Source organism: Neovison vison, chromosome 2 (assembly GCF_020171115.1).
Source record: "Neovison vison isolate M4711 chromosome 2, ASM_NN_V1, whole genome shotgun sequence".
Taxonomy (NCBI): Eukaryota; Metazoa; Chordata; class Mammalia; order Carnivora; family Mustelidae; genus Neogale; species Neogale vison.
In genome coordinates this window covers 210,576,557-210,594,294 of record NC_058092.1, presented here as the reverse complement: position 1 = coordinate 210,594,294, position 17,738 = coordinate 210,576,557, and the positions used below count along the sequence as shown (strand labels likewise).

At 39.5% G+C, this 17,738-nt stretch overlaps 1 protein-coding gene across 5 annotated transcripts in view; it reads right to left on the bottom strand.

Moving 5' to 3' along the window:
* Positions 1-1,838: 1,838 nt before the first annotated feature.
* The window catches only part of R3HCC1L (R3H domain and coiled-coil containing 1 like), a 92,853-nt gene continuing 76,953 nt past the window's right edge, over positions 1,839-17,738 (bottom strand). For 4 of the 5 annotated variants that reach the window (XM_044240270.1, XM_044240271.1, XM_044240272.1 and 1 more), the window contains 4 exons: positions 17,437-17,507; positions 16,457-16,552; positions 15,826-15,966; positions 1,839-2,616 (listed from right to left, as the gene is read on the bottom strand). In XM_044240270.1, the coding sequence (XP_044096205.1) occupies positions 2,549-2,616; positions 15,826-15,966; positions 16,457-16,552; positions 17,437-17,507 (376 nt within the window). In that variant the 3' untranslated portion in view covers positions 1,839-2,548. The remainder of the gene's footprint in view (positions 2,617-15,825; positions 15,967-16,456; positions 16,553-17,436; positions 17,508-17,738) is intronic. The other variant, XM_044240274.1, reaches the window with a different exon arrangement.

Sequence of the window (17,738 nt, the reverse complement as noted above, 5' to 3'; positions counted from 1 at the left end):
TCACTTCGGCATTCTTTAGTCTCACAGAGGCTGAAGGGCTGGGAACCTCAGCTTACTAATTAGAAGCCCAATTTATTTCTATTCCACCAAAACCTTCACTCTACGGGGAGCATATAAGAACTCAAGGGGAATATACGTTTTTATTACAAATTCCAGGTGACACTGGGATTTAGTCATTTAGTCATTCACGAAGCAACAAAAACACCTTGCAGAATGCATTCACTATCTTCTGGAACATCTAACAGAGGAGCCAGAGGCAGCTACAGGGTGTCTCTGGTCAGCTCTGCTTGTGAAGGCACGGGTTAGATGGGACCAGCGATCTGCTTCCCTTCTGGACAAGCTCAGTGTAGTCCTTGCTGGGCCAGGGAAGCTCCTCCTACCTCCACCCACTATACATCAATCCCAACGACTGGAAAAATAGAGCTAAAAAGCACATTTTCTACTAATGGTGGAAGCACCAACACTCCATAGCTTTCAGTATTAGCTAAAAACAAATCCCTTTTCTGGGCCTAATTATAAGGATAAATCTGAAAGTTCGAGGTGGCTGGAAAAAAAGCATATTCTACTAGCCACCTAGTACACAGAATCTGAATGAGAACAGTACCTTATGGAGTTATGAGTAATACAAGAAAACTGGGTAATGAACATGTGGCTCTATGTTACCATCAACGAGGCCCTTAAAAGCCAGAATGCTATCAGAAAGGGGGAGCACCTCAAAGACAAGTGATAGGAACAATCATCTTTTTTACTCCCCCAGGTCACTCTTAGCCTTGAAGAATCAAAACAGAGCAAAGGTATACCTCAGAGAGAAACCATTCAATGTGGAGAATTTGCTGCCTTTCCAATGCAGCCATATCATTCAAACAGACCTGCCTGTCTTAGAGAAGGCGGCTGCGTGAAGACCGAGAGCACAAGTCCTGTAGCTGCCTGCCGGAGAGAGGTGCCTCGGTCTGGGCAGTACTAGGACGAGGGTCAAGAGGAGGATTTTTTTCAATGCCCCAAACGTGAAAAGGAAGCACTGAGTATGAACAAGGGACACTTTCGGAACTGACCAAGAATGAGAAAACAATGCTGAGGAAGCACTGCGAGAGGGCTCCAAGACCAGAGAGCAGCAGGGATCGCTGGGTCAGGGCTAAGAACCAAGGCCAGCGTCCTTTGAGGAACATTTGAACAGAGCCCCCACTCCACCATGTTCTAGGCAATGCTAATACTCCATCATTGTCATGGGCATGAAATCATACACATATGAGGCTCTTGCCCTCAGTGAAAGCGCGGATGGGACATTATTTCTTGCTACCTCAGTCTCTTAAGGCCTAGCGCTGCCATTTCTTCAGCGTAGAACTTCTTTCGAAAAGCAATGAGAATGCAAGTAGAATATGAATAAAGCCTAAATTGGTGGCTCAGACTCATCAGTGTCCTTTAGGAAATTTCTCACTGCCCAGAGGTGTTTGTTTTATTCTGGCAACTCTTCATTGTAATGGATGGTTTGGTGTCGCTTGCCAAGCGCCTCTGGCACAGGCTGGGAAGATGATACCAAGAACTTGCTGAGTGCCAGATGCCTTCTGCAGAATGTCAGGCGTGACAGAAACAGGAGGAAGCCAGAGGCCAGGGTGAGGGTGTACAGGGAGGGCAAGAAGGGGAGGGGGGCTATTGCACACCAATCCCAAGAGATGCATGTTTGCAGTATACTCTGGGGCAGACAGAGGAGCAGCGGACTACTCGGTGCGGCTCAATACAGCCAGGGGAGCCACTGAACCCATGCACAGCACCACAGGGATGGATGCGAGGGGAGCTGTTCTCCAAGTTTTTTGTGGAAATGACAACATTGACAAAGAGAGTGATGTGTATCATCAAATGAGCTTTAATGTCTCCCTCTCACAGCATGATAGTATTGTTTCAACTGGAACTAGCACACGGCTTCCACAGCTGACTTCCTGTGAGGACGGAGGCTGGCAGGCCCCTGGCTGCTGGAGCAGCCCCAGGCCTCAGCTCAGTCCAAACACCCACATCTGCCGCAGCTCACCCGGTCTGGAGTTCTGGAAGTGACAGTGTCGATTCTGTGAGAACCAAGTACTTCAGACACTGTTCCACCTCGGTACTAACTGCTCCCTCCACCAGCCCTCAGCTCTGTGAGGTCCGAGGGAGCACACCGCCTTTGCAAGGCCAAAATCTATCATCGCAGGTTTGAATCCTCTGTAACTTCTTCAGACATCTTAGATGCGTGAGCCAGGCTAACAATGGGACCTGCCCCACCCAGAGCGCTCTTGGAAGTCCTATCCAAGCCAGCACAAGTGAGCTTCCTGCCCAGTGGCTCCCTTCTATGCCCAATACAGGAGGGTAGTTCCACAGAACTGCAGTTAGAAGTGAAGACGGACAGGAGCTCATCTGCTTTCGGTTATCTAGTCAGTGCTTGTCTTGACGGTTTTCTCTCTTTCTTCCATTAACAAGCACTTCTGCACGTACACACAACTCTAGAAGGATCCTCCTATCTGAAGACTATGGAAATATTTTCTGAATTCACAGAACTATCCCCTTTGTTGAGTGATGTTCAAACCACAGACTGGTCTCTGCCTTCCCAGATATCTTCCCGTTGCTTGGCTTCCAGTCGTTTTCTCTCTGGAAGTAAGGACAGTGTTAGAAGTGGGAGTACCCTTCATACCACCAGGTACTCCCTTTAATCCAAATTATAAGCAAACTTTAATCATGAGACAAGGATTTCCTGGTCTCCTTGTACCTGATTCCAACAGTTACTGTTTTTAACTTTCCAAGTGTTTTTTAAGTGGAAATAATGTGACTAGTACTTTATAATAAAGAGAAAGATCTGGAGCTAATAGAAATAAAAAAAGTCTGTGGAGTGGGGCGCCTGGGTGGTTCAGCAGGCTGTGTTCAACTCCTAATCTCAGCTCAGGTCTTGATCTCAGGGTTGTGAGTTCAACCCACTTACTGGGTTCCACAATCCAGTCTTGCTGATAATGTATTTATTTTAATTCTACTTCTCAACTGTGTTAGTGGTTACACATAACTGCCTGTTATTCCCACTTCACTGATCTTTAAAAATATTCAATAGGGATAGAGAATATGTTTCAATATTCTTCTGCCTTCTTACTCAAATGGAAATGGTAGCCACTTGGCTTTAGTTGTATCTCCCTGTTACAGTCTCACAGAAAAAATATTTCTGAGGCAAATCAAATTTCAGTATTTTCAGAGCACTTTCAGGAGTCAAAAATCTTCTGGTGGGGCACCTGGGTGACTCAGTGGGTTAAAGCCTCTGCCTTCGGCTCAGATCATGATCCCAGGGTCCTGGGATCGAGCCCCGCATCAGGCTCTGTGCTCAGCAGGGAGCCTGTTTCCCCTCCTTCTCTCTCTGCCTGCTTGTGATCTCTGTCAAATAAATAAATAAAAATCTTTAAAAAAAAAAATTTTCTGGAATGCACAATTCCCACCTGGAAAAATGACCACATATAATCAAGAGAAACAAAGAAATATTTCTAAAACCAAAACAAAAACACAAATCTAGGCAATCCATCTTCAATTTGTAACAGAGAAGCTTAGTTTCCATATAATACTTTTACCAAAACCTGAGACAATACAGACTACACATGATCTGGTGACGCAAGCACTTTGTGAAGTACTACCATATGAGCTCTAATTTCATGGCTAGTCATTCATCACCTTTACAATGAAATGTACATGATAAGCCTAAGTGCTTCCTGTCAAGGACTATTATTTCAGATAGTGCCTGTAAAAGATTTTGAAAGTCATGACCCAGGAGAATTATTAGAGAAATCAAGGGGAGTTTAGAGTTAACACTTGCTATGTTGACATACCTTTCCAAATCAGGATAATCCCTTACAAAATTCCTTTACTAAATATTTGACTGTACTTTAAGGGCAAAGAACTTGGTCAGGAAGTTGACTGGCACTTGGAAATGTGAGAAAAACAAATTCACTGCTATTTGGGCACCACCTTGTGGCATTATCTGAATATAGCAGCAAAGTTCTAACTTGAGACAAAAAAACCGGGGGAGGTGCGGTAGGGGGGTGGTCGGCAATTCAAAAACCGAAGGCTAATTAATTCAATGCCTTGTGTCTTGGCTTTAAGACAGGCTTGAACTGGGAATGGGATTCTCCAGGGAGACAGCAGTAAGGAAAACTGGCTTGTCTAAAGGTAAAAGCAATGTTGGATGAGGGGTGCCTGGGTGGCTCAGTCCGTTAAGTGTCTGACTTCAGTTCAGGTCATGACCCCGGGGTCCTGGAATGTAGCCCCTAATCACAATCAGGATCCCTGCTCAGAGGGGAGTCTGCTACTCCCTCTCCTTCTGCTTGCGCTCTGTCTCTAGCTTTCTCTTTCTAATAAATAAAATCTTTAAAAAAAAAAAAAAAAGCAGCAACAATGTCAGATGAAAGCCATCAAAAACTGGTTCTGGATTCCTAGAAAAAGTGAAGAAACCAGGAAAGTGAAATACTAGAACTCAAATTTTTTAATAATAGGCTTAGAAATTTAAATCAGAAATGCTATCTGGGAAGTTCTAAGAAAAGAGATAGAATAGAAGAATATAACTGCCCATAAACCACAAGTCCAAAATCAAAGCAGTTCTGAAAACAAAAAAGTGTTTTTTAAAGTTTAGGGCCAAAGTTCACTTGGTGATAAAATACACTGGAAAAATAAGAGGCTGCTTATAGTCTCACACATGTCATTTTATGGAACAGTCATACACTTTGTGGCAGAAATATTAATGTTAGTGTATTTGACTTTGGTGTTAGGTTATGTTGGATAACCATATTATCTTTCTAAAATTAGAAAAGTTTAGAATACTGAAACATTTTCTACCCTCATGCTTTCTAATAAAAGATTATAGATCTCTACTGCCAAATATATGTAAATATAAGGGACAACTCTGGCGGTCAGCCATACCAGAAATCAGTGAAGGCTGGGGCATGAACTGAGAAGCACAAGGAAACGGTAATAATGTGAGGCACACATACTGAAATTCAGAACACGAATAGACGAGGGATTTTTAAAGAAGAAATGTAGGTATGGAGAGGCTAAGTGACTTGCCTAAGGTTACATAACCAGTGAAAAACTAATGCTGGAACATGAGTCCTTAATTCTTCAACCAGCATACTTTCCAGTGTCCTGACATCCGAAAATATGTATAAAAGGGAAAAATGAAAAAAAAAAAAAAGTAGTCAGAAAGATAAGGAAGCATGTCATCCCTTTATTAAAAAGAGAAAGGAAAGCAGATAATAGCTGACAGACTGCATGAAAAAAGCTCCTGTTAACTTTACCTCCAACAATTAAAAAAAGTAAACTAAGTAAAGAGAAAGCACAACCACAGCCATAAGGACAAGGAGCTAATGGAAGAAGAAAAGAATCTGTATGAAATGATTAACCTACAGCGCACGGGGAGCGGGCCCTACAGACTGTCATTGCCCAGTATGAGAAACCAGCTGGCAGCAACGATTCTATTAAATGAGGCGACTGAATCACCACTTATCACTGAGGGAACAAAAAGGCCTGAAGATGAAAAAGAAGGGCCAATTTGGTGTCATTTCAAAAGAAAATAAAGAAAATGGATGTAAATTAACACTTTCAAAATCTACTTCTACACCTAAGAAAATAATGGAGAAAAAAATCATCACAAAATTCCCGGGCAGCTACCTATAGAGTAATAATCAACATGAAGACTGGAAGTACAAGTCTGGTCAAACTCATCTAATTGCCTTCTTTTATGGATTGACAGAGCTCATAGATTAAGGAGAAGTAATTTAAGTAACCTCTTAATTTTAGCAAGGTTTTAGATTTTAGGCTTACCAAGTATTTATATAATCATTAGTATCCCGGGAAATAAATAGTCTGGATCATAGAAGTGTTAAGGGGGCATTTAACAGTGGAGAGCGGAATGTTCACCAATGTATTATTAAGTGTCAGCACAATGAACTAGGTGCTACTTATTTAGCAATAGTTGGTAAACTGGTCAGTTAATCCTAAGGTTAACATTTTCATCTCTGATTAGGTCAGGGATATAAGTTTACTAAATAGAAGGCAAAGGCAAAAATATGAGTAAATACTGCATCTCAGAGGAGATGATCACATAAAGATGAAAAGAGAAATGTGGTTAGAAATGAAGGGAATTTCACGTTAGGGAAGAAAAGACACAAAGAAAAATGCCACATGACCCAGATTATGAGTCAGCAATGCAACAGAGCCCTTGAAGGCAGATAATAGAATGCCTAACCAGGATTTCAAAAGGTAGCAGTTGTGATTAAATTTTTTTTATTACAGTTGACTAAGTAGTCTAAAGGGATGATTTTACTTTTATATTCTTGGTGATTTAATTAAGCATACTAGGGGATCAAATCATTGTTTACTTATTCTGCCTTTTAGGCCTGTGACCCAAAACATGCCTTTTAGAACCAGCCAATTAATCATTTAGCCCCAAGAGTAAAATGGAAATAAGTTATGAAATAAAATTTTGGCAGGCTCTGAAAATCAGAGAGTACCTTATTCTAAGAAGCAATGATATCTTCTATCTCCAATTATAGGCGGGAATCAAGTGTTTTAATAAATGAAACATGGGGAGATTTTACACATACTCCTGCATCTGGTCTTTAAAAGTCAGTTTTATTGTTTTGTGTGAATCACTAGTTAAAAACATGATTAAGTCAAGTACAAAGGATCAAGAATGAACTATGCTTTGATTTTCTGCTCTCCGTGCAGCTCTGATTATGCACTCTGCTAGACTAAAAATCACTTCTCCCATGTTCTAAGACTCACACTAAAGTTTTTATCCTCCAAATATACACACTATGATTTGCTTAAAATGATTTGGGTACTTCTTTTTTCTCAACTTGTCCCAGGGTAATGTTACTTTCTCAATCTCCTTTAAAGAAAAGGAAAAAACAAAACAAAACAAAAAAACCTTTCTTACCTACTTTCTCTAATTATCTATTTACCTACCCACCTATTTATAAGTAGGTTCCATGCCCATTGTGGAGCCCAACACAGGACCTGAACTCACAACCCTGAGATCAAGACCTGTGCTGAAATCAAGAGTCAGATACTTAACTGACTAAGCCACCCAGGCACCCCTGAGTTCCCCCCCCCCCGTTTTTTTTTTAGATTTTATTTATTTATTTGACAGAGATCACAAGTAGACAGAAAGGCAGGCAGAGAGAGAGAGGAAAGCAAGGCTCCCTACTGAGGAGAGAGCCCAATGTGGGGTTTGATCCTAAGACCCTGGGATCATTACCTGAGCTGAAGGCAGAGGCTTTAACCCACTGAGCCACCCAGGTGCCCCGAATCCCCTTTTTAATTAAGGGCTAAAACATAGACTTCTTATCAAAAGAGTAAGAGGACCAAAGTAGGGTGAGGGAACTTACCAGAAAGTATTTAAACCTCAAAATCACAAATTCCAAATTCATTAATTAGAAGGTTTTCACACGAAGTGTTCGACTCTGGGTTTTATAAAGAAAATTATAGAGGACTTGAAAGAGTTCAGAGTAGAATCACGAATGAAATAAGATTTATGAAGAAAATGTCCGTCATGCATTCTTCCCTCAATGAACATACACACTGAGTATCTTTTAATGAACTAGACACAATGCCAGACAGCAGAACTCCTCAAGTGGGGGTGGGCACAAAGTCTAGCTATTCTATAATACTATTTATAAAAGTATCTATATCAGGATGGCACATAGATTTCAATTTCCATGCTAATTCTGATCAAATGGCAGCGCTCAAGTCAAAACTCACAAAACACTATCATGACTGATTAGCACTATTTGTCGCAGATGGGGAAGCTGCAGTACATACTTGTCTTCACTCTCATTATTATAAATGAACACTAATTTTCTAAGAGTCACATAAACAGAAGTATCCTGAATTTGTAAAGCACCTTTCTAAATTAATGTTTTTACGTATTAACTTAGATTGTGCTCAAAAAATTCTCCAGGGTAAGTCAGGCATTCATTTTGCTTTGTTGGAAACTAGAGCACAGAGAGCATAAGAAACAAGCCCATGGCAACACAGCTGAAGTTAATGGCAAAACTCTATTACAGCCCAGGTTCCCTTATTCCTCAATAATCTGCTCTTGACGTCTAAAGATTAGAACAGGATGGTGTCCACATGATCCCTATTTCCACAAAGGAAAAAAAGAAAAGGAAACTGGCTTAAACTATTATACAGATTTAAGTAAGACCCAGGGAAGAATTTTTTGACAGTGAAAACTGCTAAAAACAAAACAAAAAAACAAACAAACAAACAAACAAACAAAAAAAACCAAACCTGCTATATTTAACTCTCTAAAGACCTTAAAAATTCTTTTATTTTGTTTTCCCCTGGGAAAAAATGTTAATTACTCCAAAGATCTTCAAGAGGGATTATAGCACTATAGAGAGAGCATGGGTTTTAATTAGAGAGGCCTTGGTTTAAATGCCTCCTATCAATTTACCAACTAGATAACTTTGGGCCACACAGTTAACTTCCCTGGGCCAGCTCAAAACTGGAGATACTGTCTTCCATCATGGGATTATCATAACTTACAACATTGCCTGGAGTTGTCTTCCCATCCTTTTAATCACAAAAACCCCATCATGTTTTTAATCCTAAAATCTTCAGAACTAAAAACAAATAATCCAATTAAGAATGGGCAAAAGACTTGAACAAATATTTCTCCAAAGACAAAATACAGATAGGCAAAGAAATGAAAAGATGCTCAACATCAATCAACTTCAGGGATATACAAATCAAAACCACAATAAGACCATCTCACACCTGCCAGAATAGCTAAAATCAAAAAGCATAAAAAACTACACATATTGTATCATACTGAAAGGGTCTGTCCAACAAGAAGACCTAACAATTTTAAATATCTATGTCCCTAACATGGGAGCAGCCAACTATATAAACCAATTAATAACAAAATCAAAGAAATACATCAAGAATAATACAATAATAGTAGGGGACTTTAACACTCCCCTCACTGAAATGGACAGATCATCTAAGCAAAAGGTCAACAAGGAAATAAAGGCCTTATATGACACACTGGACCAGATGGACGTCACAGATATATTCAGGACATTCCATCCCAAAATAACAGAATACACATTCTTCTCTAGAGCACATGGAACATTCTCCAGAATAGACCACATCCTGGGTCATAAATCAGGTCTCAACTGGTATCAAAAGATTGGGATCATTCCCTGCATATTTTCAGAACACAATGCTCTGAAGCTAGAACTCAATCACAAGAGGACATTGGGAAAGAACCCAAATACATGGAGACTAAACAGCATCCTTCTAAAAAATGAATGGGTCAACCAGGAAATTAAAGAAGAATTGAAAAAATTCACGGAAATAAATAACAATGAAAACACCACAGTTCAAAATCTGTGGGACACAACAAAGGCAGTCCTGAGAGGAAAATACATAGCAGTACAAGCCTTTCTCAAGAAACAAGAAAGGTCTCAAATATACAACCTAACCCTACACCTAAAGGAGCTGGAGAAAGAACAACAAAGAAAGCCTAAACCCAACAGGAGAAGAGAAATCATAAAGATGAGAGCAGAAATCAATGAAATAGAAACCAAAAAAACCAATAGAACATATCAACGAAACTAGGAGCTGGTTCTTTGAAAGAATTAATAAGATTGACAAACCCCTGGTCAGACTTACCAAAAAGAAAAGAGAAAGAACCCAAATAAATAAAATCATGAATGAAAGAGGAGAGATCACAACCAACACCAAAGAAATACAAACAATTATAAGAATATACTATGAGCAACTCTACGCCAACAAATTTGACAATCTGGAAGAAATGGATACGTTTCTAGAGACATATAAACCACCACAACTGAACCAGGAAGAAATAGAAAACCTGAACGGACCCATAACCAGTTAGGAGATTGAAACAATCATCAAAAATCTCCAAACAGAAGTCCAGGGCCAGATGGCTTCCCAGTGGAATTCTACAAAACATTTAAAGAAGAATTAATTCCTATTCTCCTGAAACTGTTCCAAATAATAGAAATGGAAGGAAAACTTCAAAACTCATTTCAGCATCACCTTGATCCCAAAACCAGACAAGGATCCCATCAAAAAAGAGAATTACAGACCAATATCCTTGATGAACACAGATGCGAAAATTCTCACCAAAATACTGGCCAATAGGATCCGAGAGTACATTAAAAGGATTATTCACCACGACCAAGTGGGATTTATTCCAGGGCTGCAAGGTTGGTTCAACATCCGCAAATCAATCAATGTGATACAATACATTAATAAAAGAAAGAACAAGAACCATATGATACTCTCAATAGATGCTGAAAAAGCATTTAACAAAGTGCAGCATCCCTTCCCGATTAAAACTCTTCAAAGTGTAGGGATAGAGGGCACATACCTCAATATCATCAAAGCCATCTATGAAAAACCCAGTGCAAATATCATGCTCAATGGAGAAAAACTGGAAGCTTTTCCGCTAAGGTCAGGAACATGGAATGGATGTCCATTATCACCACTGCTATTCAACATTGTACTAGAAGTCCTAGCCCCAGCAATCAGACAACAAAAAGAAATAAAAGGCATCCAAATCGGCAAAGAAGAAGTCAAACTATCACTCTTTGCAGATGATATGATACTATATGTGGAAAACCCAAAAAGACTCCACTCCAAAACTGCCAGAACTTGTACAGGAATTCAGTAAAGTGTCAGGATATAAAGTCAATGCACAGAAATCAGTTGCATTTCTTTACACTAACAACAAGACAGAAGAAAGAGAAATTAAGGAGTCAATCCCATTTACAATTGCACCCAAAACCATAAGATACCTAGGAATAAATCTAACCAAAGAGGCACAGAATCTATACTCAGAAAACTATAAAGTACTCATGAAAGAAATTGAGGAAGACACAAAGAAATGGAAGAATGTTCCATGCTCCTGGATTGGAAGAATAAATATTGTGAAAATGTCTATTCTACCTAAAGCAATCTACACATTTAATGCAATCTCTATCAAAATACCATCCATTTTTTTTCAAAGAAATAGAACAAATAATCCTAAAATTTATATGGAACCAGAAAAGACCTCGAATAGCCAAAGGAATATTGAAAAAGAAAGCCAAAGTTGGTGGCATCACAATCCCAGACTTCAAGCTCTATTACAAAGCTGTCATCATCAAGACAGTATGGTACTGGCACAAAAACAGACACATAGATCAATGGAACAGAATAGAGAGCCCAGAAATAGACCCTTAACTCTACGGTCAACTAATCTTCGACAAAGCAGGAAGGAATGTCCAGTGGATAAAAGACAGCCTCTTCAACAAATGGTGGTGAGAAAGTTTGACAGCCACAAGCAGAAAAATGAAATTGGACTATTTCCTTACACCACCACGAAAATAGACTCAAAATGGATGAAGGACCTCAATGTGAGAAAGGAATCCATCAAAATCCTTGAGGAGAACATAGGCAGCAACCTCTTTGACCTCAACCACAGCAACTTCTTCCTAGGGATATCGCCAAAGGCAACAGAAGCAAGGGCAAAAATGAACTATTGGGATTTCATCAAGATCAAAAGCTTTTGCACAGCAAAGGAAACAGTTAACAAAACCAAAAGACAACTGACAGAATGGGAGAAGATATTTGCAAATGACATATCAGATAAAGGGATTTTGGGTATCCAAAATCTATAAAGAGCTTATCAAACTCAACACCCAAAGAACAAATAATCCAATCAAGAAATGGGCAGAGGACATGAATAGACATTTCTGCAAGGAAGACATCCAGATGACCAACAGACACATGAAAAAATGCTCCACATCACTCCGTATCAGGGAAATACAGATCAAAACCACAAAGAGATACCACCTCACACCAGTCAGAATGGCTAAAATTAACAAGTCAAGAAATGACAGATGATGGTGAGGATGCGGAGAGAGGGGAGCCCTCCTACACTGTTGGTGGAAACGCAAGCTGGTGCAACCACTCTGGAAAACAGTGTGGAGGTTCCTCGAAAAACTGAAAATAGAGCTACCCTATGACCCAGCGATTGCACTACTGGGTATATATCCTAAGGATACAAACGTGGTGCTCTGAAGGGGCACGTGCACCCGAATGTTTATAGCAGCAATGTCCACAACAGCCAAACTATGGAAAGAACCTAGTTGTCCATCAATAGATGAATGGATAAAGAAGGTGTGGTATGTATGTGTGTGTGTGTATATGTATATACACACACACACATACATACAATGGAATACTATACACACACACACACACACACACACACACACACAATGGAATACTATGCAACCATCAAAAGAAATGAAATCTTGCCATTTGCAACAACATGGGTAAAACTAGAGGGTATTATGCTTAGCGAAATAAGTCAATCGGAGAAAGACAACTATCATATGCTCTCCCTGATGAGGAAGTGGAGATGCAATGTGGGGGGTTTGCGGGGTAGGAAAAGAAAAAATGAAAGAAGATGGGATTGAGGGGGAGACAAACCATAAAAGACTCAATCTCAAAAAACAGACTGAGAGCTGCTGGGGGTAGGGGGGACAGACGAGGGTGGTGGGGATATGGACATTGGGGAGGGTATATGCTATGGTGAGTGCTGTGAAATGTGTAAACCTGGCGATTTACAGACCTGTACCCCTGGGGATAAAAATATATTCTATGTTTATTAAAAAATTTAAAAATAAAAAATAAAAAACTACACGTGTTGGTAAGGATGTGGAGAAATAGGAACCCATGTGCACTGTTGGTGGAATGCAAACTGGGGAAGCCACTATGGAAGACAGTGTGAAGATTCCTTGAAACATTAAAAATAGAACTACCATATGACCCAGTAATCACACAACTGGGTACTTACCCAAAGATTTTTAAAAAACACTAATTTGATAGGATACATGCACCCCATGTTTACTGCAGCATTATTTACATTAGCCAAATTAAGAAGTAGCCCAAGCATCCATCAGTAGATGAATGGATAAAGAAGAGGTGGTATATATATATATATATATATATATATATATATATATATATATATATATATATGATTATTGAGCCATAAAAAAGGATGAAATCTTGCCATTTGCAACAACATGGATGGAGCTAGAGACTGTAATGCTAAAAGCAGAAGAATAGCATGTGATTTTTCACTCATATGTGGAATTTAAGAAACAAACCAAAGGAACTAAGGGAGACAAACCCAAAAAACAGATTCTTAACTATAGAGAACAAAATGATAGTTACCAGAGGGGCGTGGCGTGGCGGGGGTGGAGGGGTGGAGGTGGTGGGGAGGGATAGGTGAAACAGGTGGTGGAGATTAAGAGTACATTTATCTTGATGAGGCCTGAGTAATGTATAGAACTGTTGAATCACTGTATCACACATCTGAAACGAATTTAATACTGTACATTATATTGGAATTTAAAAAAATTCTTCAGAACGGAAGTGAGAAGAGAAACAACTGCTTAAAATCATATTTTCTTTCTTACTCAAGGCAGATATCCTCGCCTGATTTTATGTCTTAAGTAAAGAACAAAATTTTCCCATCTGTCTAATTCTCCCAAATAAGAGCACAATGCTAGAGGACAGGTGCCTAGTGAAATGCCAAATAGAGTATTACAGGAAATTTAAAATAAAAAAAGTACTGATAAAAAATACGTACTGGAATCTGTGTTAGGCTTACCATATAAATAATATTTCCACTATTACTAAGAACAGCAGCAGCTAACATTCATCATATACTTATTACAGGCCGAAAGAAACAGGAGAGCACGCATTCTGATGGGTTCTGAAAATGACTAAGCATTCCTTGTGAATTATCTCACTTCATTTCCATTTTATGGATGAGGAAACAGAGGCCTCCAGAGAGTAAGTACTCTGTCCAAGGTCACACAGCCAGTAAATGGTAGAACTCAGAGTAGACGTAGACAGTCTGATTATAGAATCTAATGTTATCCACTATGCTGTATGGACCCCTCCCCCTCCAGTAGAAGAAGATCTGGACAAAAAGAACTGTTCTGTTTAATACGTAAATGGTACTTTTAATTTCCACAGGAAAAGATACTTTTTTTCCTTTTTTTTTTTTTTTAAAGAAAAAACTCTTTAAGTGAGCAGTCTTGGGCTCCACGCAGGCAGGTACAAAAATATCTGCCTAATGCATAAAGAAGTCAGAAAGAGATATATCAGGAATTTTTCATATGCGTTTTCTCAGATATGAAGAATGGGAGAGCTCTGAAGCATAATAAAGAATCTTCTATAATCTGTACAGCCTCAGCACCAATGGATAAGAGGAACTTATCACAGGGAGTCTCCATTCATGACTAAAGGCCTTCTTTAAAAAAGTAATTAACAGGATACTCACTGAGCGATTTTTACTTGCATCACTGAACTGCCCATTGGTTAAGTGAGCATTTAAAACAAATACTTCAAATGAAGCTGCATGCCACTGTGTTTACAGAAAAACAGAGAGCAGTCCTCCAGACGGTCCCTGTGCAGCATTCCTGCCGCAGGACAAGGAGCATTCCGGTTAAGGTGACACACAGGGTAGGGAAGCATGAGACACTGCACAGTCGAATCTTCTCTCTCACTGAGCTTCTGAGATCATTGTGGTTATCACAGAGAAAGCACTTTCCTCACAGATAACCAACTACTAAAGGGTCTTATGACACATTCACCTTTACTCTAGTTCTATTACTGCCATCTAATAAAAAAACAGTTTCTGTATAGTCTATAAAGGGCCTCTGAGTGAACATGCATTGGAAAAATCAAAACTGCCTCATTCTAATCATTAAGGCTTCAAAAATTAGTTGGGTTCCACACTGAAACTCTAGCACCTGCCAGGACACACTCTGTCACTGGTTATCTGGCCAGTGCAGCTGAGAGTCCCCAAACCGCCTGCTATCACCACAGCAGAGTGGACAGGAAGTATTAATGGCCTTGTTAGACCGGCAATAAACAAGGAGTTTGAGACTTCAATTCGTTTAATGGAAAAATGAAGTTACTTTTTGGTAAGTGGAATTTTCAGAATAAATTGCCTTTACAGATTCCACAGATCGTGAGCTAAGGCAATGAGACTGTCTAAAGCCTGGAAGGTTGATAAAAAGTACTTAGTGTAAAGCCAGAATCCCAGGCCCTTACATATAGAAGAGGGAAGAGAGAGATTTTAACTTAACCTCAATTCCAAACTATAGGGAAAGAAAAACCCTGCTGTGGATCAATGGAAATATTTTCTAAGAACTCATAGGTACTGCAAAATAATCAGAAGATAGGTTTATCTAGATGTACTCTAATGGAGCCACTCAAGACTGTCTTTAGAGAAAAAAATACCTCCTATAGTAACTACCATCCATGTCAGTCACTGGCTTTTCCTTAATCTGTCTTCTACCTGCAATCTAAATCATCAGACAATATCATGGCAATCATGGCCCTATAAAACCAGAGCAAATGTTTAATGCCTGGGAGACTCCTATGTCTTCACAGGAAAATTCTGCTCAGACTTTGGAGCAAGAACTACAGAGAAAGCCATGGATGATGAGCTGAAAAGGCCGAACCTATCTCTGGGAAAACAACAGTTAAGAGCATGGATTAGGATGCCTTGTCTGTGGAATAGGAAGACAAATCCTGAAATGTCTTCCCCCTAAATATAAAGCATGAAAACAATTTCAATAAACTTGGGAGGCTTCTAGGAAATGGAAATGACAAAAGGGAATGGGCTTCATTCATTTTTTTTAAACGCATGCCTTATTTATAGTGAGCTCTATAGAACTAGAGAGGTCTAGAGAGCTAGAGAGGAACGCCTTCACTTCAACTCACCTCGGGCTTCCTGCAGTTTCTTGAGCTCTGCTTCCCTTGCCGTTTTGCTCTGCTTACTTCGAACCCCAAGGGCACTGATGACTAACCTTCTGGCTAGGGCTGCTGAAGTTTCAGGACGCTCCTTTGCTGGCTGCAGGAACTCTGAACGGGAAAAGGGGGGTGGAGTAGGAGGGAGTAAGAAGAGAAAGCACTCTAGCACCAAATGATTTAACTCTGTAATTAACATATAAAACAGACTTACAAGGGCTGCCTTAGCAGTAATTAATACAGGCCAATAGATGATGATCAGAGGAAACTAGCAAGGCAAAACACAAACAACCCTGGCTTCGTTATCTATATTAACACAATTTCTACAGTGACCCTTGGAAATAGGTCAACACTGAGGTAAACCAGATAAGGATGTCATCAGAAAATGGTTGCTGCATTGATTGGCCATCTCTCTCACTCTCTCTAAGTGGCTGCACAGATGGCCTTATTTCCAACATAGGCTTTTGTCTTTTCTTTAAAAACATACTTCGTTTAACACTGAAAATAAAAGTGGTATGTCTTTAGAAGTCCAGATGAGGTACAAGTGCTAGAAAAAACAATAACACAACTATCAACAAGAAAAAGCCCGAGATTATAGGCTCACCAGCATAAGCTCTAGCTTTGGCCTTGGCTGCTCTTGTGGCCTGTGACAAGGGCCGGATTTTCACCATGGTATGTTTACTACCCAGAGCATCACGAGCTGCAAAGAGAAATAAATACAAGAAAATAGAAGATATGAGGAAGAGTGATAAAAGGAAAATTTAAGGCTAGCTCTCAGAAAATATTTCCTAGGTGTCTAGATGTTCCGCTTTATTAATTTTTTCATGGCAAACAAAAGAGATGGTCAGCTCCAGAAAAATCCATAAACAGCTTGGCAAATGATTATTTTAGATCAGGGATCAACAAATGATGGTTCTGTGACCAAATCTAGCCATCCACCTGTTCTTGTAACATTTTACTGAAATAGAGCCACTTCTATTCATTTGAATACTGTTCAGGGATGCTTTCTTGTTACAACAGCAGAATTAAGTAGTGACAGAGACTTTCCACCCTAAAATATTTACTACCTAGCCCGTTACAGTTTGTAGACCCCTGTTCTAGGTGGTTCAGACAGGAACCAACATCTCTAACATCTTCGAATGCCTCTGTATCACATCTTTCATGAGGCTAATGATGTAAGTGAAAAGGAAGCAAGTATTATAATCTCTCAGGATCAAGGCCTACTTCAAATACATTTGTCTGGGTGGACAAAAAAAATCACAACATTTTTAAGATTCAGTCACACTGGCTTCTTAAATTTCTACTATAATCTGTTTATGTATGATCTTACGATCATAACTGACAGTTACACAGCACATAACCCTGGAAGGAGTTGGCTCTCTCTCCAAATTGCTATTGGATTAAGGTGAAAAGGGAGAGGGAACGCACACTGGTACAAAGTACTATGCCTCAAAAACCTGCATCTGCCATTTACCTACACTGGCTGGATAATATGCCAGTTGCTAGAATAAAAGGGAAATCAGAACAAGTAGCAAGAGAAAACAGACAATAAGGAAAGACCACAGAAATCCACTAGGTGAATACCTGTAATCGGACTGGAGAATACTCCTAGGGCATGTGTGTCATCCACCCATTTAATATCAAAACCTTTCTTTCTGTAACAAAACAACACAATTTTATTTCTTAAAGTAAAATTTACTTTTATGAAACATCTTTCAAATAGAGTCTCATAAAGCATTTCATGATGAGATAAACACTCAATGAGCACACAGGTGGAATGGGGATAATGACACAAAAAACAGCTTGGAGGACAGAAGAAGCCACTGAATTTTAAAAGCAATAATACCATCCTAAAGAACTACCTGGCAGTATTTTACGTTCCCAGC